Genomic DNA, 24,373 nt, shown 5'->3' with positions numbered 1-24,373 from the left:
CCTCTTCTGTGAAGCCTTCCCTGACCCCTCGCATTGTTAGGATCAGGAACTGTGACAAGGAACAGAACCTTCAAAATAACAATGGTCTAAAAACAAGAGAGAAATTTATTTCTCTCCTGTAAAAGTGGAATTTGCAGTGTAGGGCTGAAGTGACAGCTCTGCTCTATGAAGTCATGAGGGAAGTAATTTCTACCTCACAGCTTCAGAATCTCTCAGATTTAACCCTTGTCCTGCCTGTCCACACTGTTTTACACAGTGTGGCGTACAAAGAACAAAAAAGGGTCTAAGAGCATTTGTGAGCTGTCTCTTTAAAATTTCCCTAAAGCCCCAGCACTACATATCTGCTTACATGTCACTGGTCCTAAGGAAGGTCTGGAAATAGTCTTTATTCTTGATGGCTCTGTACCAGCTAATTGTATTATTATGGAAGAAAGGGAGAAAGGTACACCCAGCAGCATGCCACACTTCCCTAGCTAAAGGTCGCTGCTTTGTGCTTTGTGTTCTCGACAGCACTCTAATTAGCTTTTGGGTTGTATTATAATTCATTTGCTCTCTTCACCAGATCGTGGACTTCTAAAGGTATTCAGGAAAATTATAGCAAAATTATCAGACGTAAGCAGGTGACTATTTAAATATGCGTGTGAACAGGGAAACTGCTTATATAAACACTTCTTAGACTTAACTTTTTTTTTTCTCCACTTTGTGGAGAGAAGTGAACACTGCCAATAGTAGAGGGTATGGCTTCTTTCCAGTAATGCCTCAAAACTGACCACCCAGATAGAGCGCAGTTATTTAAAAGGTTGTATATTCTCTGTGTTATGCTGGTTTTTTAAATTGTGGTAAAATATACATAAAAGTTACCATTTTAACCATTTTTAAGTGTGGCATTAAGTACATTCACATTGTTGTGCAGTCATTCCCCACCATCCATTACCAGAACTTTTCTATCTTCCCCAACAGAAACTCTGTACTTATTAAACCCTAATGCCCCGTCACTCCCTCCCCCAAGCCACTGGCAACCACCATTCTACTTTCTATGAATTTGACTACTCTAGGAATTTTATTTAAAGGAATCAGACAATATTTGCCCTTTTGTGACTGGCTTGCTTCGCTTAGCTTAAGGTCTTTAAGGTTTATCCGTGTTGTAGCATGTGTCAGAATTTCTTTAAGGCCAAATGTATTCTGTTATATATATAGAATCTCACGTTGTTTGTCCTTTTATCTATCATTGGATGCTTGAGCTGCTGTGTTACATGGTTTTCTGTGAGATTTCTGTTTTCTACAGATATTCTTAGCACAAAGAGTGTATTACTGTATTGTAATTTCGTCACAACTGCCCCCAGACACAAATCACATAACTACTTACCTTTTGAAAGGAAATTTAACACAAGTGCAAAGAAGATAAAAACAGTCACCTATATTGGAAACTTATTTTCATAGGAGGTAATGCCCCCTCCCAACCCCAGTTTCTGAAGTATAAACTGAAAAATAAATTATGAAAAATAAATGTGAAAAACTTTATCCTGGTGTCAAATTCGGAAAATAGTTACAAGAGTGGAATTATAAAGAAATATAGTAGCTTTTCACAAGAAAAATATAATTTTGTTGTAATGAAGAGTCTCTTGATGATGTGTTAAAGACACAGGAGGGTACAAGCTGTGAATCCCGATCCTTGTGCAATGCGGAGGTTGTACCAGGACTAGACAATGAGAAAGACATTGTTACAGCTGTGGCCTGCTGGTTTTGCTTTTATGAAGTTTCTCTAGCATTGAAAAAGGTTATATATGGGTGGAGTGAGGAAAATTAGCTCCATTCCTATCACCTGACTTCCTTTGTTATCAGATGGAAGTTGTTTTAGTGACAGTAATTATTACTGGATGTTTGATTGCCAGTAATATGACTGATGCCTAGAAAATTATGGCTTTTGGCCTCTCGCCCATTAAACACACAGTGCAGATTAGCAATTAAATTCTTTTATTAAAATTCTGATTAAGTTTTCAGATAGTTACTTAAATAGAATACATGTCCCATGGTTTAAATAGAATCTCATAGATACTTTCCCATTGCCGCTGATTGGTCAGTTTGGAAGTTTGGTGAGTCATACTTCTCTAGCCAACTTACAGACCAGCTGTTGATTTACTCAATTAACTGAGCCGAGACCGAAGCAGCAGAATAGAATAGAGCACCTTGGCTCTGACACTGTTCTGTCTTCTCTCTCAAAATCTGGATGTAAATTTCTTTTCTTCCCCTAGGTGTTTCGAGTTACAGGAAGCAGTATAAGACCTCCTTGTCTTTTAAATCTTTTGGTATAGTTGTAGAGATAAAATTAACATGCTGAAAGGATCTGAGAAAAGAACACATTGTGGTGTTAGCAATAAACTCTTTTAGGGAAATTAGAACTTAATGCATATATTAAAAATAGAATTGCATGGTGAAGGACAAAGTAATGGAGGTGTTTTAGAGTAAGGAGAATTAAGTTTGGATGAAATGGGGCATAATTATGGATAACAGTGAATAGAAAGTCAGGCACAAGAAGCTGTGTGTGACTGTTTAATGTTCCTGAAAGGAAGTGAGTCTGGTGGTGTCACAAGTAGGAAGTGAGGAGAAACTAAGGTGTTGCAGAACTCTAGGAATGTGGCAACAGAAATCTGGACAAGGTTACTGGCAGTGAAAGTGCAGGAAAAAAGGTAAATTTGAGAGCCATTCTGGAAAAAGAAACTGTTGAACTAGGTAACATTAAATATAATGGTGTCAAGTGGAGGAAAAGTAAAATAAAAATTTTCTAAGAAATTCCATAGAACTGTGTACTGCTATCCTAATTTGAGGAGAATTTTTTAAAAATGTGTGTATATATATGTATAGAGAGAGAGAGAGGGAGAGAGAGAGAGAAATACAGTTTACAGTGTTGTGTCCATTTCTGGTGTACAGAATAATGCTGCAGTCATACATGCACATACAGAAATATTCACTTTCTGGGGAGAATTCTTGATTTAACTTAAGATATGGTGAATGTGAGGTGTGATGAGGAATAGCCAAGTTGAGACACTTTGTAGGGTATTAGTGGACCAAAAAGTGGGTGGAATGTGGGTCAGATGTGTGCTTCTCCTACACAGCCAGCTGTGCTTGAGAAGGTGAGAAATGGTCCTAGAAAATACCTGATTACAACTGGAAAGGCAAGAACATATGTTCTCATAGTTTCCCCATACCTGAAAAACCCTTAAAATCAAATAAGTGTTTGCCCATTAGCCTCATTTCAACTGAAGGGGCTAGATTAGTTAAATGGATGTAACTCATAAATTACATCCAGGAAACTGAAGTTCTTCTCCCATACTTAAGTAAGAAAGCAGAATCCAGATTGCCTTACGTAGCTAGTAAGATGCAAAACAGGGGCAAGAACTTACATTCTTTCATAAAGAACAACATCTTTAGTACAAATAGATATCGTGGCAGAATAATGTCATACCAAGGAGCATTGTGTTCTTAAATATCTTAACTTATTGAATTAACTATTTAAGTTGTAGTTTAATTCATAACATTTGAAGTAATCTAGTCGTGTGTAATTGAATGTTTCATGTTTTCCTTTAGTGGAACGTTTAGTTGGAGTTGCTGTGCCAAGCATTTATGGCTTTCTCTCAGAATGGCTCTTTGTGTAGATAGCAAAACATTTATAACCATATGGAGTCAAGTAGAAGGAAAACTTCGCAAAAGAGTGTTTCTCTTATAATTAGAAATTATCTTAAGATACAGTATGATACAGTAATCATAAAGGTAGTGTAATGAGAGAAATAATAGTTTAGTATAGAGATGATTTGAGTTTCACTGAAGATAACTGAGGGGGTAGTAACTTCCTAGTGCCTGCAACAAGTACTGCTTTCTGCTTTCTTTCTCTTGTCTACACTTCTTTTTTGCTCTTTATTTCTTCTTATGGTGAAATACAACATATATATATATATATATATATATATATATATATATATATATATATATATATAGCATAGTGAGTAAAACATAAAGGTATACTTTTATGAGAAATAAAGCATATTCACCACCCAGATTAAGAAACAGAACATTGCCAGTATACCAGAAGCCTGCTAGATGCCCCTTCCCGTCCAACCCCACTTGTCTCCACCACCCATGTGTGTATCCCTAAATAATGTAGTTTACTTTTGCCTCTTCTGTATACATATATACAGACATATGCATATACGTCAATATATAGTCTTTTGTGTCTGACTTATTTTTGTGCTACTCATCCATGTGAGTGTAACATTTTTATTTCTCTGATGCATTGTATGTATACTCTTCCACCATATAAATATGCCATAATATATGTATTCTGTTTCATGACATTGAAAAACTCAGCTATGACCACACTTCAGTTTGGATGTTTGATAAATTCTAAGAATGACTTTTTTTCGTATGTTTATTGGTGAAGTATGTATCTGATTTTGTGATTTTTTTTTCTAGATATGCCCTTTCCTATTTTCCATTGAGCTGTTTTTTTATTGTCTTATAAATGTATTAACACTTTGTTATATGTTGAAAATTTTTTATCCAGCTTATCATTTGCTCTTTAATTTTGTTTATGGCATGTTTTTGACATGCAGAAGTTTAAAATGTTAAGTCATTTAGCATTTTGATAATTTCCTTTTGTTTTTCTTCAGCATTTTGTTTAAATAGGCTTTCCCATCTCTTCTTTGAGAGGTCAAATGGTTTCTTATATTTACTACTTTATTTATGGTGAGTCTGTTTTTACAATCCATTGAAATGCTCACTCATTCCTTTTATACAGGAACATTTGAGATTATTAAATTTTAGACCCAGAAGTGTATAGAGTTTTCTAGTTTCAGAAAATCTGTTAACTTTTATTCCCATCTACTTCCAAAAAGAAGAAAAAGATAATGAACCCACACATGGACATTTAGTAAAATAATTGATTTAGACTTCTGCAAGTGAGTGGGAGGGGCATCTTCAAATCTGTCAGAAATTCCTGTTAGCAGTAACAGAAAAGAGGAGGAACTATGCAGTATCTGTTTCTCATTCTCTGCTTAAAGAAAGCTTATCAGTTTTCTTAAGAGAGAAATCTTGGCAGTAGAGTCAAAGAGGAATTTTTGTGTGTGGGTCTTTATATGAGGAATGATGTCTTTGATACTATTTTTATAGAATATGGAATAATATAAAGGCCATTTATTTTGTAAACTCTTGATGAAAGTTGAGGGCATACTGTTAAGTTGTAATTCTGGTAAAGTACTCTATCTGTAGGGAGTCAATAATACAAGCCACATATGAATCTTTCTGGTGAAGTAATCTGATAAGAAATAGAGCACAGAAAATCTCTGGTTGGTTAGATACTCCTTAAACTAGCTCTTTCAACATAATAACTGAGATTTAAAATATTTTGATTTATGTATATTTGTGATTTCTAGTTAGAAATAGCAGTTGTGGGATGGTTCATTCACATTAGATCCAAGCGTTTAATTGAAAGGTTTGACATTTTATTGTGAGAATTAGTCTATTGTTATTTGACAAGATGAATTATCTTGTGTAAGTGTTTTCCAGGACTACCTGCAAGCAATAACAGACTATTTTTACTTGCTACACTTCAAACAATTGTAATGCGAACAGTTTAAGTAGATAGGAAATCTTACTTCATTTCAGATCTGACTGAATATCTTAAGAATTTTTTGTTGTCATGAAGTACTGCTTCCTTCATTATCAAAGAATATTGAGAATTAACTATTCTTTAAACTGTTCGATTCATCTTTAAAACTGCTTAAACTTGCTTTTTTGTTATCTGTAAAATAACCATCTTTTTAAGCTGTGTTTATGGAAGTAAATATGTCTTAAACTGCATAGGAAAGTTTGTGTTGACAGAAAATACTGCTTTTATTAGGGTTTTTTGTTTTTTGGGTTTTTTTGAAGCTGACACTAAACTTGTAGTGTTTAAACTGAACATTAAATTAGCACCTGGCTGAAACATGACTAGTTCTAGAGTATGAGAAGATGTAGATAACTCAGCATGTTGGACATGAGGATTGTACTTTAGTTTAATTGGACAGTAGTATGGTTAGGAATCAAGTTGTAACTGATGTGCTACTGGTAGACCTTAAATAACTCGAGTCTCTGGAATGCTATGCTAATTTTTTAAATTCTAATATCTTTAAAAAAGTCACAGATCCTTGAGGTTAGTTAATGCAGTTGCTTGCATAGGAAAGACTACCGGGGCTGGCTGGAGACAGAGAGTTGCTTATCCCCTTTAACATCTCCCATGAAAGACTCTTCACAAATCTCTTTTGGTTGTTTATTTACATTTTTAACTATTTGAAATATTAATTTTTTTCCCTCAGGGTTTCTTTGTTTTTTGTCTTTAGACTGATTGAAGAGTGACCCACTCAGAATTCTCCTTTTTAGAGAAAGACTGTGTACATAAAAATAACCATTTGGTTTCCTTGTTTCTCCAGGTGACACGATTTCAGCTGTTACCTTTATATTCCTAAATTATAATACTAACTGTTGTTTTGTTACTGTTTTTGTGTTGACTTCTTAAAATGTAGAAGAAGTAGCCAGACATAGAATCCCTTGACTTTTTCTTAGCTGCTTGAAATCCTGGGTTCAGTATGCACGATGTTCTAGAGGAGAGTGAGGGTGGAGGAAGGTGTATTATTTAAGCAACTGTTAGAAGTAATACATGCAAATGATGAGGAAAATAGATCCTGGGAGAAGGGCAGTGGAGATAGAGAGGAGGGATGGACCTGCTGTGGCTCTGGAGTGGATTGTAGACCGCATTCACCGCCCCCTAGGGGAAGTAGAAAGGTGGTGGTAACTAGGATACCTAGCATATTTCTCTCCCTGCAATTTCAACCTCATCCTTCTGGAGCATACAGAAGTTAGTGCTTTGGGTAAAGGCATTATTTTAAGGAAATGTCCTATTAGTCTGTTTATTTGCCCTTTAAGGTCAAATTCTTTGTTGCATCTCTTTTAATTTCAGTTTCTACATGTTTGTTTTTAGCAAATAGATCTTGTATCCTGTAACCCTGCTGGGTTTCCTTTTCCTTTTTGTGGTGGGAGGGGGAGTTTGTTTAAGATTCCTTAGGATTTTCTTTGTGGGCAATGTCATCTGAAAATGGACAGTTTTATTTCTTCCTTTCCATTTAATTATGCGTTTATTTCTTTTTCTTGCATTATTGTGCTGGATGGTCGCTTCTCTTTTGACCCTAACCTCTTGCTCTGATCACTGGTGATTAGAAATCATTGTTGCTGGACAGATGGACTTCTGCCTGGAACACTTGCCTAGGGTAATGCTTTCCTTATGCAAAGATTTTTAATTACTGATTCAAAGTCTTTTAGAGTTATGGGCTATTACTTTCTTATTTCTTGTTGAGTCAGTTTTGAAAATTTATATATTTTTTAAAAAATCTAGCCATCTCTTTTTAAAAAGCTTTTTAATTTATTGGCTTAAGGTTTGTCATGATGGTCTCTTTTAAATCTTTGTTTTATATCTATGTTCATTCCTTTTTTTATGTCTGACATTATGCATCCATATAGTTTGTGACTCCAGGCTACTAGGCTTTCTATGCTTTTTGGTCTTCTCTTGCTCTGGTTAATATACTTGCTCATTGCCTTTCATCTCTATAACCACGCCTCCTTTCTCATTTGCAGTTTCTAAACTCCAGTGCACTTCTGCATGTAGTATCAGTAAATGTTAAAGTGAATATATATTTTATTATCTTTTCATATTACTTGTTTCTCAGCTTCTAATATTACTTGTTTTATTTCAGTTCTGTTAACAGGGTGAAGGTTTTTTGATTGTCCTATTTTTTAAAAATAAAATTGTGTGTTACAGGGTAATATATAACACAAAACTGGGGCGTATTACTTGGAGTTTCTGTCTATAATTTTCATCAATGTGCTTCTCTTGAAATTAGTTTTCTTAAATGGTTATAAGGTATCCTGTTTGTCTTCACTTCTCCCAGTACTCCTCCCAGATAGCTTTCGAAAGTATAGACTAATTTTGAGATATTTAAATTTTCTATTTACTCAGGCTGGTAGAGAATCTAAATTTTTAAAAAAGGAAGTTGTCCTGATTATATTTTCCTTCTTTCTTCCCTCCTTCCCCTCTTGGTTTTCTTCAAGCCTATAATTTGGCATTGAAGAGTACTCTCCTAAAGTATCCTTTAGTTTGTAAAAGCGTGATAAATGTATTCTAAGTAGTTTTAGATAAAAGTAGAAGGAAAGTGTTGTTATTAAAAAATCATTTTATTTTAGTCCTTAGAGTCTTTGTATTTCTTGTGATTCTTCTAAACTACTATGGTTACAAATAGTTATCCTTCCTAGAGCAGGAAATCATCCAGATTACAATTGCTCACTTACCACTGATAACTGAATATTCTTTGTAAATTATTAGCAGGATCACAATGAGCTCATTGTTAAGCAGTCCCAAATCAGAGATTCTTTTCTGGATTAAGGCTAGCCAGTGTAGTAGCTTGATCCACTAAGTTCCTCAGCTGAAAGTTGTTTGGCTTTGTTGGTTTTTGTTTTTAACTTACCATTTGGTGTTAAGGGAGATTTCTGGGGGGCAGGAGGCAGGTGCTGGGGGATGATGCCCTGGGCTCTAGGAAACGTTATCTGTAGGGGTAGTGCCAAGACAGCCCTGATCACATACGGTTACAGTGCTTAGTAAAGTTGCTTGATTTGCCTGACTGCGGTAGCCTCCCCTGAGGCAGGAGATAAAGGCAAGGCTAATTTATCAATAATCTCCCTCTAGACGTAGAACAGCTTTGCTTTTCGCTGCTACCACCAACTGTACCTTTTCCTGCCTTGGAAAGGTTGTATGACAGAAGCTACCACTTTTGAGCCCCTTTTATACATTCCACTATACTTACCTTTATGTCTTGTTGTCCTCTTAAAAACCCTTACAAGAGAGGGATAGTTGTTCATTTTTTAAAGATGGGAAGGCTGAAACTTAGATTTCACACAGTGAGTATTTGAATTTGATTTTTGGGCTCTCTGAAGCGAAAGCACAGGTTCCTTGTGTTCCACCACGGTGTGCCAATAATGCTGGCCAGGTAAGAAACATTTCAGTGAATGGTATATTTGTTAGTATATTATGTAAGATACTTTCTCCATAGAAAATGGAGCATAACTTACCAGGATTTTATGCCTCCCTGGTGTGCAGTATCTATGTGGTAAAATTTAAATTGTGGCAGTGTTACAGACTAGAAAGGAATTCTGAAGCAGAAAAATGAATGAGGACTATGTTCCTGGGCCTTGCCCAGTATGATACAGATCAGCTATGCTTGGTTTAGGCTGCAGATGAGCTGTAGCTTCGGCTGCTGGGGAACACTGAAATTCCCATATTGTTTCCTAGGAAATAATACAGTTTAAATGACTAATAGAACTAACAGAACTTGCAGTCTGGCAGATGTTGTACATAGGAAGAGACTGACATTTGTGGCATGGACCAGAAGTGAAAGGGAGAATTATTTTTTAAAAGACAGAAAAGCTAAAGCTTTATGCTAGATAGTGCTGGTAACTTTTCAAAGCAATTGTCTTTTGAGTGTCTCCTATGAGTTGAAAGTCTTTAAAGATATGGTTTCTAATCCTCACATCCAACCCAAGAAGTGAGGTAGGTATTGTTATCCTCATTTTACCAAGAGGGAAATTTAGGTTCAGAAATGCAAAGGAAAACATCGAAGTTCACAGCATTCTTAAGCAGTAAAGCTGGAATTCAGCCTCCTCCTCACCCCACCCCCTCAACTGACTATCTCACGCCAGTGCCCTTTTCATTATGTTGCCCTAAGCAAAGCATGGGCAGCGTCATTACCAGTAATCTGCGTTTAGGAGTCTGGGATTTTTATGGCCTGGAGCACCCTCCTGCATGACAGTGGAAATTAGAATTGTGTGGGTAAAACTTAAGAAACGGAAATACAAATTTTAAATACTTGGGGTTTTTTTAATTAGAAAAAGAAATCGCTCTTAAGTTGTCTTTTTTGTGGGGGTAAGGTTAATGCAAAGCTTCTATAACACTGTGGCTTAATTTGATTTTATGTTCTTTTTTTTTTTCTTTTTTAAAATGTACTACTGTATTTCTCTTAATATGCAGAAAGAAATACAAGAACTCCTTAAACTTCATTCCTTGAAATTAGACATGTGATTCCAAATACATTCCTAACTGACTAACTGGTTTAAAGTAGTATTCCAGAAAAGAAGTAGAATTTAGTCATATAGACCCACTAGAAATCAGAACATTTCTGAGTGGTATACAAGCCTCCACAAAGGGTTATGACTTTCATAGTAGGTGGGCATAGAGTATAGACACCAAAACATTCCCGGGCCTGTGGATACCTGCCTTTCACTCTGGGTTCTTTTGGTCAGAATGTTGTTTCACACGTTGCAGTCAAAATGGAACAAGCCACTAGTTTTCTTCTGCGTGTGCATGTGCTAGCTTGGTCAAACTTTAGTATCAGTTCCATCCTTTAAGAGCATTTTGATAAATCGCCATACAGAGAAAAAAATCTCCCAAATATTAATATGCTATTTTCTGAATAGCCTATAATTTTCAGTTTTAAATTCCTATTTTACCTAAGCGTTGTGAGAGCTTTTTATTTTCCTTGTGGCTTTTTTGATTAATACTTGATTTTTCCCATTGTGGTCAAAATGTGGCTGTATGATTTTTTAAATTTTATTAGGCAGTGTTATTGTATACAGGAAAGAGTGCATAACATTGTAAGTGCAGTCTGAATAATATTTCATAAGTAAAAACCATGTACCCATTACGCAGGCAGACAAATAGGAAATTAAGTGTTTTAGAAGCCTCCTGCATATCTCTCCCTAATTCTTTATCCTGCCCTACAATAGGTAACCATTTACCTGCATTTTATATTCTTATTAGATACATATGCATATCTAAGCAGCACAGTTTGGAGTTGGCCTATTTAAAAAATAAATTGATTCATAATGTATTACATGTCATCTGTATCATATCTTTATCTGAGCATTATGCCTTTGAGATTCACGGGTATAGATTGATCCCTGCTGTATAGTAATCCATTATATGAATATACACTAATGGACTAATGAGGCTTCATCTGGACGTCTCAATGACAGTCTCAACTGCAGCGTTTTCTAAATTGAATTTATTAACTCTCTTCAACCCCTCACTTGCCAGAACTGTTCTGTCTACTGTGTTTTCTATCTCTGAAATAGCATCTCTTTCCATCCATTTGCCCAAGCCAGAAACTTGGCATTCATTTTTTTTTTCTTTTTAAATTGAAGTATAGTCAGTTACAGTGTATCAATTTCTGGCGTACAGCATAATGTCCTACTCATGCATATATATACATATACTTGTTTTCATATTCTTTTTCATTAAAGGTTATTACAAGATATTGAATATAGTTCCCTGTGCTATACAGAAGAAATTTGCTTTTTTATCTATTTTTGCATATAATGGTTAACATTTGCAAATCTCAAATTCCCAAATTTATCCCTTCCATCCCCTTTCCCTGGTAACCATAACATTGTTTACTATGTCTGCGTGTCTTTCTTTGTAGAGTTGTCCTCTTTTTTCTTTTTCTTTTTTTTTTTTTTCCAGATTCCAAATATGAGTGACATCATATGGTATTTTTCTTTCTCTTTCTGGCTTACTTCACTTAGAATGACAATCTCCACGTCCATCCATGTTGCTGCAGATGACATTATTTCATTCTTTTTTTCATTGCTGAGTAGTATTTCGTTGTGTAAATATACCACAACTTCTTTATCCAATCATCTGTTGATGGACATTTAGGTTGCTTCCATGTCTTGGCTATTGTATATAGTGCTGCTATGAACACTGGTGTGCCTGTATCTTTTCAAATTAGAGTTCCCTCCAGATATATGCCCAGGAGTGGAATTGCTGGATTATATGATAAGTCTATTTTTAGTTTTTTGAGGAATCTCCATACTGTATTCCATAATGGCTGCACCAAACTGCATTCCCACCAGCAGTGTAGGAGGGTTCCCTTTTCTCCACACCTTCCCCAGCATTTATCATTCGTGGACTTTTTAATGATGGCCATTCTGATTGGTGTTAGGTGATATCTCGTTGTAGTTTTGATTTGCATTTCTCTGATAATTAGCGATATTGAGCATCTTTTCATGTGCCTGTTGGCCATCTGTATGTTTTCACTGGAGAATTACTTGTTTAGGTATTCTGCCCATTTTTGGATTGGGTTTTTTTTATTATTAAGTTATATGAGCTTTCATATATTCTGAAAATTAAGCCTTTGTCAGTCACATCATTTGCAAATATTTTCTCCCATTTCGTAGGTTGTCATTTTGTTTTGCTTATGGTTTCCCTTACTGTGCAAAAAAGCTTGTAAGTTTAATTAGGTTCCATTTGTTTATTTTAGCTTTTATTTCTGTTGCCTGGGTAAACTGCCTTAGGAGAACACTGCTAAGATTTATGTCAGAGAATGTTTTGCCTATGTTTTTTTCTAGGAGGTTTATAGTGTCTTGTCTAATGTTTAAGTCTTTAAGCCATTTTGAGTTTATTTTTGTGTATGGTGTCAGGGAGTGTTCCAAGCTCATTGGTTTACATGCTGCTGCCCAGTTTTTCCAACACTACTTACTGGAGAGACTGTCTTTCCTCCATTATATGTTCTTGCCTCCTTTGTCGAAAATTAGTTGACCAAAAGTCTGGGTTTATTTCTGGGTTCTCTGTTCTGTTCCATTGATCCATATGTCTATTTTTGTGCCAATAACACACTGTTTTGATTACTGTAGCTCTGTAGTATTGTATGAAGTCTGGGAGGGTTATTCCTCCAGCTGCATTCTGTTTCTTCAGTATTGCTTTTGCAATTCTGGATATTTTGTGACTCCATCTAAATTTTAGGATTATTTGTTCTAGTTCTGTGAAAAATGTCCTGGGTAATTTGATAGGGATCACATTAAATCTGTAGATTGCCTTGGGTAGTATGGCCATTTTAATGATACTGGTTCTTCCAATCCAAGAGCATAGGCTGTCTCTCCCTTGCTTTAAATCATCTTTAATTTCCTTAATGTTTTGTAGTTCCCCATGTATAAGTCTTTCACCTCCTTGGTCAGATTTATTCATAAGTATTTTATTGTTTTGGATGTGATTTTAAAAGGGATTTTTTTTAAACTATCTTTTTCTAATATTTCATTGTTAGTGTAAAGAACTGCAACTGATTTCTGTATGTTAATCTTGGGGCATTCATTTTTGATACCCCCCTCTTCCTCATTCCTTATTTGAAATCAATCATTAATCCTGTAGGTTTGACTTCTAAACATTTCAAATCTGTCTCCACTATCACTACTCTAGTTAAGTTCTTACTGGACCTCTGTAGTAGTCTTTGTGCAGTATTGACATCCTTCCTTGTTCTCTGATCATGGATTACAGGCCTGCCTCTTCTGCTTCATCTTGGCACTCTTTCTCTCATTTGCTGGTCCATATTCACTTCAGCCATTGTTCATGCCATGATCATTCCTGCTTCAGGACCTTTGCCAATGCTGTTCCCTCTGCCTGTAGGACACCGTCCTAATTCATCCTTACTCATCCTTCAGGACAAAATTTTGAAATACCACCTCCTCAGGGAGAAGTCTTCCTTGCTCACCATCTCTTAATCTAGATCATGTCTGTTATCATTAGGACTTTGTGCTACTCCCACCTGGCACTACTATAAGTTTTAATTAAATGGTTATTAAGGAAGGCCTCTTTGACTCAATCAGGACCAGTAGTTTACAAAAACTAATAAAGCCAGAAATCATAAAAAGGGCTGCATACCTTAAATATTTTACTCTAAGAATATGACTGCATGTTCATTCATCAGTCTTTTTATTAAGGGGCAAAGGCCTTTTCTTTGTGAGTAGGTCCATTAGTTGCAGTTCCATATTGTTTATCTTTCAGGAACCATACCTATAATATACCATCTAAGGTTTCCAGTTTGAGAGTTTTAATGCATTTGATGCATTCTGAGTTTAGAATCTTTGTAAATTTTTGCAATATTTTTTCCCAATTTTTAAGACTATTTTCTTGCCTGTACCTAATTCAACAGCATAAGTATCTCACTCTTATTGAGAATTTCAGAGTCATTCAACTCAGTCTTCCCCACTCCCCCACATTTTATTAGATTAATTAACAAATCACCTAATTACAATGATAAATACAAGTGGCGTGAACAGGTCTGGAAGCTAACATAACTAACTCAGTAAAAGTATAACTCTACTGATAGGAAAGAAGTGTCTGAGTGTACTAGGTCAGGGGCTCCACATTTTTTGAGTGCACATGTACGTGGTCTGCTGTGTTAACATATTATGTATAGTGTTAATACTGTAACTTGGAGGTTGAATTATATGACCACTACCCACAAAACAGCAATTTTATATGGTTGAATATAATATTAAATAGCAGTATAAAAGAAATAGGCATCCAGTTACATAACCTAGATCATGTCACAGTAAAGTGTATAAATAACAATTTGAAAAATAATTTTTTTAAAAACCCAAGTGGTTCTCAGATTCTTTTAAGGGACTATAGCTCTGACAAGCCATGCATCCCTGCATTTCAAGGTCAATCTTCAATGGTCGATACTGTATTTTTTCTAAAACTTATTGAAATGTCACCAAAATATCCATCAAAAATTGAATCTCCTAAGCTGCCTCTTGTACCTGAGTTTGGCACAGCAATACTTTAATCAGTCCATGTGTCCCAATTTTTGTACTGAAACTGAAGGGCTTCCTGTTGGAAAAGTGTTATCATGACTGAGTAAGGAGTCTAGACAGACTAAACAGTAGAGGAAGGATTTTAGTTGGGTCATATTCTTCCTCTTTACCCACTATGGCATGCCATATAGTCTTAAAACTTGTTAAATTTATTTCTAATGAAGTGTGGATTAAGTCCCACTGAAATGAACTCCTAGGAACTATTTCAGTTATTTTGTTTTGTGGAAATTTTGTAATAGATACCTATGGCAATAAGAGGGCCATTGACTATAGTCTTTAATTTTTTAATATATGTAAATTTTTATAGGAATGGAATTTGACCTCTAATTTTTCCAAATTCTGATTTAGAGCTTATCCTGTTAAATATCATTTTTCAACAAATGCTATATAACTTACTACAGTATTATAAAACCAGTTTTAAATTATAATCATAATATCCTTCAGGGAAGGAATGACTTTTTAGAAATTTGCTTTGGATAGTTTTAAGGATAGCTATGCAGATGCAGAGATGTGAAAGATTGTAATGGATAATGAACTTTCAATCTAGAATCAATACAATTGACATTTAACACTTTTTTTAGAGGCCTGTGTAACTTTATATAAAACCATAAAGTAAGAGTTGTAATTTAGTTCTCAAAGGGTTTCAGCTCAACACATTTCCAAAAATTTAACAAGACAAATAAAAGAACCTCAACACTGACTTTGTAAATATTAAGATTATCTAAATGCCTTCCTGATTCTTACGTGGATTCTTCTGTGAATCACTATCGGTATTTTTTGCTTCCCAGTATTATAGCTGCCCACATAGCATTCCCCATGTCAAGAAAAATCCACTTTCTGTCCCCGGGGGGTGTGGAACCATAATAGTCTTTCTTTAAATTAGAATATTCTGTCACAATGCAATCTAGCAACCATCTCCAGATTAGGAATAAAAAAAAAAAACCACTCAATTTCATGCTCTGTGTATAAAACTGAACCAAAGGTTCAGTGTTAGAAATTGCCTGCTGTAACCTGGCAACTATAAATGTTTTCTGCATGTCCCACTTGTTTATACAACTTACAAAGAACTGTATATGGAAATAAGTGGTTTTAAGTTTGGCCGCTTTCAAAAATGGACAGTCATTTTTCAGGTATAATTTTTGCTTGTCAAAGAAGTATCTTTGGATAGCTACAAACTTCATCTTATAAACATGGAGAAGAGAGACTGCTGGACTTCTTGAACACTGCCCTTCTAGTGTCTGAGGTGGTGTGGTTTATCATCTTACATACTCTAGACTAAGGTCAACAAACTTCTGTAAAGAGCCAGCTAGACAATACCTCAAGCTCTGCAGGCTACATGTGATCTCTGTCGAATGTTCTTTGTAGGTTTTTTGTTTTTGTTCCTTTAAAAATGTAAAAACCATTCTTAGCTTGAGTCCGTACAGAAACAGGCCACAGACCAGATTTGGTCCTTGGGCTATAGTTTGCAGACCCCTGCTCCAGATCAGTACTGTCCCAAAGAAATATCATTTGATCCATCTATGTAATTTTAAATTTCCTAGTAGCCACATTTAAAAAGTCAAAAGCAAGTGAAATTAATTTCAATAATGTATTTTACTTATATTCAAATTATTATTAGTTCAATATGTGGCACTTGCCCCATTTCAAGAACCCAATAACCATGTGCACCGGACAGCACCGCCCTAGCTGGTCCAAGCGTGGACCAGGAACTGGTGCCAGTCTGCAGTCTGTTACCAGTCTGTGACAAGTAAGAATAGAAATTGAAAGCAATTTTATATTTTATAGCAATTTCAGTTATTTTATATCTGTTCAATCTAATAAGAAAATTGGCACTTGTATTTCATGTCTTTTTTTTAATTTCATTTTTCTAGTAATTTATTTTTATATCTTAAAAAAAGAATCAATTGTGAAATTAAAAATAAAACTGGCTCTTCATTATGGATAGTTTAAGAAGCACTGTTCTAGACATTTTCTAAGATTCTGCAGGCCTCTTGTATACCTGGCAAAAATAAAGTGAAATGGTGATGAGATTGTGGTAGGTAGTTTATATTATACTATTTACATGCCACCAACCACTACAGAGCAGGGTCCTTTTACTTGTCTCCTTCAGAGCTACCATTGGAGCCTATGACGAGGGTACCCTAGGACAGTGGTTTTCTTACTCTACTCTAGAATCACTCAGCTTATTAAAAAATAGCAGTGTCCAGGCTCAACTCCAGACCAGTTTAATCAGAATCTCTTGTGAGGGGGCCTGTGGACAGTTTAAAAAGCTGCATATTTTACCAGTTGTATCCAAATTCTATTCTGGTGATTATATTGTACAGCTAGCACTATTGTATGGATCCCTCATCCCCCCAAAATTTACTATTTCTCCATTTGGAAGAAATCACTGATCTGGGTGGGGGATTTTCTGTGTGGTACCATTCACTCCTTTAACAGTGCAAAGGGGACTCGCCAGTTAAATATGTCAGGTTGAACACTGGCATGTTAGCTTTACTCCCTCCTAGAACCTCAATGAAATTAAAGGAATAAAAAAGGTAGAAGGCATACACATCCACAAGGAGAAAGCAAATGAGAGGAGATAGAAGTAGAGTTGATTGGTCAACAGGTTTTCGACAGAAGCACATAGGTAGAAATTAGCAGAACTGAGAAAGCTATCTGAGTGCCTGCAAGCGAGGATGTTAAAAAGAAGCAAACCAGTTTATTTCTGGTTTCTGCTGGCTCAGAAATTAAAGGAACCAGTTACCTCAGAAGATAAGGGTAGAATTTGGAGCTGAAAGCAGGGAAGGTTTGAAGTGTGTGCGTGTCAGTCTTGCACGTGTCGTCCTCTACCCTGAGCAGTCCAGAAGCAATCGTTCCCTTACCCTGGATAAAACTAGAGGTTAGAGCTGGGAGAAATTTAATCTAAGAAGTTTAGTCATAACTGAAGTTCTGATATCTTTTGAAGGTAAGGACAAATTTTGAAAACCAGGGACAGAGCGCAAGTCTGAATATTGAGGTTAAGACCTCTCCATTCCCCTTGCCCTGTTCTCAGAACATGGCAGTCAGGTGTATACACCCTGGACAGGAGATTGGAGCATTTCTCTCTGGAATAAGCAGCCAAGAGTCAAGGCTTACAGATGCTAACTTTTGAGGATTCCCTTTTAAAAAAAACAGCTCATTGTCTCGTCACCTTGTAGACACTCCCTGGTGGTCTAGTGGTTAGGACGGCGCGCGCTGTCTGTCTCTGTCTCTCTCTCTTTCTCTCATCACCTTGTAAAGCCAACCAGTTGACAGGCACCGCCCACCTGTCCCCTACCTCCCCAAGCAAACAGAGCTTCTGATCAGCATGTTAGTGCTGATGGACAGACAGCTAGGGATCATCAGACACTTGTGGAAGGCTCTAAAGTAAAAAAACAGAGACCTAAAGATTTAAGGAGAAAAAATAAGGTACTAAGAAGAAACAGATAAAAGTATTTAAAATGTTAAAAGAAAAATAAAAAGAAGACACTTTAAAACTTTGGATCCTTAAAGAAATCAAATATTACATTCCAAGAAGCTAGACTAGGATGCTATTAAAAAGAGCATTCAGAGAACAAGAAAACAGTCTTGGAAGTTAAAACTGTGATGGGAAGAATTGTAACTGCAGTAGGACTGTTGGAAGGTGATGCCAAAGAAATCTACCCGACAGCAGAAAGTGAAAAGAAATGCAATCTTTAAAAGGAAAAATACGATAATCAAAAGATGAACTTAAGTGATCTAGTGTCTAATCAAAAGGGCCTTCAGGAGGGACAGTGGGAAGTAAAAGGACATTGAAAGGGCCCAGCACAAAGAATGCACAAAAGGCCCACATTAAGGATAAAGAGAAGCTGCAGTTTTTCATGAAATAAAAACAGATTCAAATACAGAAAACTGGGGATTGGTGTGATATTAGACTTTCAACAGCCACAACGAAGCCATTAGAACATTGGAGTAATGTCCTCAAAATTCTGAGGGTAAATTATTTCCATCCTCAAATTTTATCAGTCAGTATCAATAGGAACAGCTTTCCTAGAAATGATGAAAATACCAGCAAAAACAGCTAACAGAATTAAAAGTAAATTTCTTTTACTCCCTGGGAGTGGGAATCAACGACGGAGAGGGTGAGGCAGGCAGTGCTATTTTTTGAAATAAGCCTTATCATAGTGTTTGACTGTTGAAACTATTAATGTATGAACTAGATAAAAATAAAAAGCGACTTAAAAATAAAGAAGTGAGAAGGAAGCCATGCTAGAAGGGGCTAGGATAGTGGAAGACTACATGTACAAATTTTGGAGTCAACAAGAATTTAGCAGGAATTAGTTCTGCGTATAACAGGGCCATGCACAAAGAACAGAAATCTTAAGGCAAAAAAAAAAGAATGAGTGATAACAAGATATGTTCAAATGGTGACCTTAACAAAAAAATTTTTTTGCAAGGAGGCAAAATGCTCTGACAGAGTTTAATAATATTTAACAGTTCCATCTAATAGACTTTATTAGAATATATATATATACCACCTGCCATGCAAATGCCCATGTACCTAACAGTGTACGTAACAGAGATTCATAGACAAATTCTCTATGTTGGCATTGTCATTGCTCCAAGAACACTGTTAGTCGAGAGCCCTTTCTGTAGGAAACTAAAGGGAAGATAGATAATGTAAGAAAGTTTATTCGTTATTTCTCTTGCTCCTAGTAAACTTCTTGAAATTACAAATATTTATGACAAAGGGGATTACTCAAAGTTACGCAAGGATCAGCTCTAATGACTCTCACCTCTGTAAAAAAACAAAAACAAAGAAACTCAAGTAGTTTTCCAATACTGAGTCTAAACTGTGCACAATGTGCATAATGAGATAATAAACACGAACAAAAAATTCTAGAGGAAAAGTGCCATACTTAGACAGCAAAATAGAAAAAGAAACCCTTTTTAAAATTTCTGTGTCGGGAGGGTGGGTGTAGTTCAGTGGTAGAGTGCATGCTTAGCATGCATGAGGCCCTGGGTTCAATCCCTAGTACCTCCTCTAAAAATAAACAAACTTAATTACCTTTCACCCCCAAAATAAAATAAATAATAATAAAATGGTTAAAATTGTAAATTAAAATAAAAAATAAATAAAATTTCTGTGTCATATTGTGACAGAACTAGTTGAATTTTAAGTTTAGGTTTTTCCATGTCATCTAATGTTGACTTTTAGGTTACTGAATGAGACAGTGTGCCTGTAAATGTTGTAGTCTTAATTTATTTGTAAAGTGCTGCTTTAGTTTTTTTTAAAGGATTAAGAATAAAGATGTCAAATTTCATACTTTTTGTTTTTATTTTTTCATTACTACAGTATCATAATTTTTTTCTATTACTCTCATTTTCAAATCATGGGTAAAACTTGTTATGTTACAGGGTGAGGAGATTGGATATGGAATTTTTACCAGTGGTTACCTATAAGCTTTAATTTTTTTTTTTAATGTGCAGATGAGAGATTGGGGTGGTGGTGTTTTTTTTGTTTTTTCACTAGAGGTACTGGGGATTGAACCTAGTGCGTGGTAAGCATGTGCTCTCCCACTGAGCTGTACCCCCCCAGCCTATAAGCTTTAGATTGCTAAATGAGTGGAGTACTCTTGGTAAATGAAATTGGGGGGATTAGTACTTAAAGGTTTTTGAACTAATTAATACATGACACAAATGTGGCCCTGATTATAAGCTTTGAGAAGTTGAATGCAGATACGTTTCAACAGTACAGAACGTATTTTCCCTTTGTAATACTTGAGGCAATACCTAAATTATTCAAAGTAAGGATAGAAATCAGTGTTATAATGAAATTAGGTTGATGCATGGGATAAAGCCACCAGAGTTTACTTAAGAGGGTTTGTTTCCTTTAGCCTGAGTCCTGAATTTTCTGTCTGAAAGGAAATGGGCAGTGAGATCTAGCTTAAATAATGCGCGGTGCCACAAAAGGGCCGGATGACCTGACAGCTGCCAGACGCTGTATCCATCACCTTGGCAGGGCAGCGTAAGGTGAATTTCTGCCCAGAACCACTGACAATTCCGATGAGGACAAGAGGGGTGGGCACTGCCTTTTCTGTTTTCACACACCACTTTGATTAACGTACTCTCCCTTTTCTGCTTTTGTCTTTAGGTCTTATAATCAATGGATAAAGTGGGGAAAATGTGGAATAACTTCAAATACAGGTGTCAGAATCTCTTCAGTCATGAGGGAGGAAGCCGTAGTGAAAATATGGACATGAACTCCAACAGATGTTTGTCTGTCAAAGAGAAAAACATCAGTGTGGGAGACTCCGCTCCTCAGCAACAAAGCAGCCCCTTAAGAGAAAATGTTGCCTTACAACTGGGGTTAAGCCCTGCAAAGAATTCTTCAAGGAGAAACCAAAACTGTGCCACTGAAATTCCTCAGATTGTTGAAATAAGCATTGAAAAGGATAATGACTCATGTATCACCCCAGGAACAAGACTTGCAAGAAGAGATTCCTACTCTCGACATGCTCCATGGGGTGGCAAGAAGAAACATTCCTGTTCTACAAAGACGCAGAGTTCACTGGATACTGATAAAAAGTTTGGTAGAACTCGAAGTGGACTTCAGAGGAGAGAGAGGCGATACGGCGTGAGCTCCGTGCACGACATGGACAGCGTTTCCAGCAGAACCGTAGGAAGTCGCTCCCTGAGACAGAGGTTGCAGGATACTGTGGGCTTGTGTTTTCCCATGAGAACTTACAACAAGCAGTCAAAGCCCCTCTTTTCTAATAAAAGAAAAATACACCTTTCTGAATTAATGCTTGAGAAATGCCCTTTTCCTGCTGGCTCAGATTTGGCCCAAAAATGGCATTTGATTAAACAGCATACAGCCCCTGTGAGCCCACATTCGACATTTTTTGACACATTTGATCCATCCTTGGTGTCTACAGAAGATGAGGAAGATAGGCTTAGAGAGAGAAGGCGGCTTAGTATTGAAGAAGGGGTCGACCCCCCTCCCAATGCACAAATACATACATTTGAAGCCACTGCACAGGTTAACCCGTTATATAAACTGGGACCAAAGTTAGCTCCTGGAATGACTGAAATAAATGGGGACAATTCTGCAATTCCACAAGCTAACTGTGACTCAGAAGAGGACACCACCACGCTGTGCTTGCAGTCACGGAGGCAGAAGCAACGTCAGGTATCTGGAGACAGCCATGCCCACATTAGCAGACAGGGAGCTTGGAAAGTCCATACACAGATTGATTACATACACTGCCTGGTGCCAGATTTGCTCCAGATTACAGGTAATCCCTGTTACTGGGGAGTGATGGACCGTTATGAAGCAGAAGCCCTTCTTGAAGGGAAACCTGAAGGTACATTTTTGCTCAGGGACTCTGCACAGGAGGACTACCTCTTCTCTGTGAGCTTCCGTCGCTACAACAGATCCCTGCATGCCCGAATTGAACAATGGAATCACAACTTCAGTTTCGATGCTCACGACCCATGTGTGTTTCACTCCTCCACTGTAACAGGACTTTTGGAACATTATAAAGATCCCAGTTCTTGCATGTTTTTTGAACCATTGCTTACTATATCACTAAATAGGACTTTCCCTTTTAGCCTGCAATATATCTGCCGGGCAGTCATCTGCAGATGCACTACGTATGATGGAATTGATGGGCTCCCTTTACCGTCAATGTTACAGGATTTTTTAAAAGAGTATCATTACAAACAAAAAGTCAGAGTTCGCTGGTTAGAACGAGAACCAGTCAAGGCAAAGTAAACTCTCTGTCCCCAAGGGGCATTAACTAGATCTGCTTTTACATGCATCAGGCAGTACACCTACAGCAAGCACACATATCAGTGTTAGGTTTCTTCAGTACAGTATATAAGCTTAGTGTTAGTATCTGTCAGATGTGATCTGCTGTTACTCAGATAAACGTGGTGCCTATTGAGACAACAGAGGATAGAGCTACAGGCGTTCAGTAAGACTGCAGAAACATTTTACCGGTTTAGCTGACAGTTTGGTTTTCAATGGCTGTAGTAATTGAGTGAAGCAACTCTGGGGCATTTGCTATGAAGAATTCTATTTCTTACCGAAGAACAAATTATTACTATTGGATGAGTATTTCAACAGTGTGACTAATGTTTGAAATTATTTTTTCTAAGAATTTTTCTATAACCTTCCAAAAGTAGTGATGTTTGTAGTTACTATAAATCAAGCTTTGGAAGTCCAAAAAATAAAGACTGCCTTCCTTTTAGAAAAAAAAAAATGCAATTTTCTGGCCACAAGGGCATAGTGCAGCTCACTGAAGTGTGGACGTCATTTATAGTCAGTCTCCTTTTCTCTTCTGCAAAAGGTACTGTTAAGTAAACCAGGTTTTCTAAATAGTAGTTCTTAAAATTTCAGACTCAAAAGTTGGTAGTAGAATTTTATTTAAGGCCTTAGGTATTAATTTTTTTTAATGAGTGCTTTAACGTAAAACATACTGGGAATAGCTACTGCAAGGCAGGCCTGCATGTGATTTTGTAAGTTGACACATGCAGTCTAATCGCTGATTCATAAAAGGTAGACCTTTTTCTATGCCCGTGATGAGTTTGTGAACCATGAAGAAAATGAGACTAGAAGATACTCAAACAAGTCAGATAATACTAACTACAGTGCTTGCTGGTTGTTGAGATTATTGTTAAACTGTAATTCATAATTTGGAGGGCAGTATTTATCTCTTTGTTGTAAACTCTCATAGCTGAATTGCTTAAGTACGAGTTATAGAATTTCAGTGCAGTTAATTTTTTAATGGAAAATCTGAAACCTAAATTGCTGATTTAAAAGGTACTGTACAACCGTTGTATCTGTAAATAACTTTACTTAGCACCTTTTTGTCACTTAGACTAGTATGCAATACTACTTGAGTAAGCTATTTTGGAAGTAATACCAAGTTCTAGTGTTTGCTTCTTAGTATTTAACTGAATTTACAGTTCCGTCCTAGACGTTTTGCACTAAAGTAGTCGAATCCATTCTTGTGTCTTTTTTGTTAACGTGCTCTGTACCACTGGTGAGTGCTCCTTAGTTTCCTTACCTGCTGCTACAGAAAGTTATTTTATATCCCAATGGCTAGCGCCAAGGCTACAAAAAAGGAAAGCTATATTTGTATGCAACACTAACCCTTTGACTGCTAATGTATGTTTCTGCTTGCTGTGCCTTGTTATGGCTGCTTTTTTGTGCTAATAAAGTATGTTTGGTGTTCTCCTTGTATATCTGCTGTTTTATACATTTGCAACAATTTCTCTTATAAATGGAACGGTTTGGGGTTTTTAAATAGGCATTACCTGACAACCTGTTATAGTTAATGCAGAATTACTGAACAGTCTAGTACTGACTTATTCCAAGTAAGCTGACTCTAAATTTAATTCTGCACATCTTTCCAATCTTAATCACATATACTGTGGAACAGTGTCTACAGTCACTACAAATTACTGTATAGTTTAGATTATAACTGAAAATGAACAGAGAAATACTGACTTAAACCTATTGATTTCTCTGCTTATAAGTGAAAGATTGAAACTATCACTGACATGTTATAATAAATGAATATCTAAATAGCCTCCCACTGCATCAGAAACAAGTTAAATGAAGTCTTGTGAACTAATATGTCAGCGTTATTTATTGGTTTGG

The 24,373-nt window shown here is 36.4% G+C and overlaps 1 protein-coding gene and 1 long non-coding RNA gene across 5 annotated transcripts in view; one reads left to right on the top strand and one right to left on the bottom strand.

Moving 5' to 3' along the window:
- The window catches only part of SOCS5 (suppressor of cytokine signaling 5), an 83,928-nt gene extending 59,975 nt beyond the window's left edge, over positions 1–23,953 (top strand). For all 4 annotated transcript variants that reach the window (XM_072937774.1, XM_006216442.3, XM_031672598.2 and 1 more), the window contains exon 2: positions 20,858–23,953. In XM_072937774.1, the coding sequence (XP_072793875.1) occupies positions 20,870–22,480 (1,611 nt within the window). In that variant the 5' untranslated portion in view covers positions 20,858–20,869 and the 3' untranslated portion in view covers positions 22,481–23,953. The remainder of the gene's footprint in view (positions 1–20,857) is intronic.
- On the bottom strand, positions 1,958–15,549 carry LOC140685705 (uncharacterized). The gene is made up of 2 exons (XR_012059051.1): positions 15,469–15,549; positions 1,958–2,344 (listed from the first exon to the last, which is right to left on the bottom strand). It is a non-coding gene; the product is annotated as an uncharacterized lncRNA (long non-coding RNA).
- Positions 23,954–24,373: the final 420 nt, after the last annotated feature.

Source organism: Vicugna pacos, chromosome 15 (genome assembly GCF_048564905.1).
Source record: "Vicugna pacos chromosome 15, VicPac4, whole genome shotgun sequence".
Classification (NCBI taxonomy): Eukaryota; Metazoa; Chordata; class Mammalia; order Artiodactyla; family Camelidae; genus Vicugna; species Vicugna pacos.
Note: the sequence above shows the minus strand (reverse complement) of the source record. Positions and strands in the feature narration are given on the sequence as shown.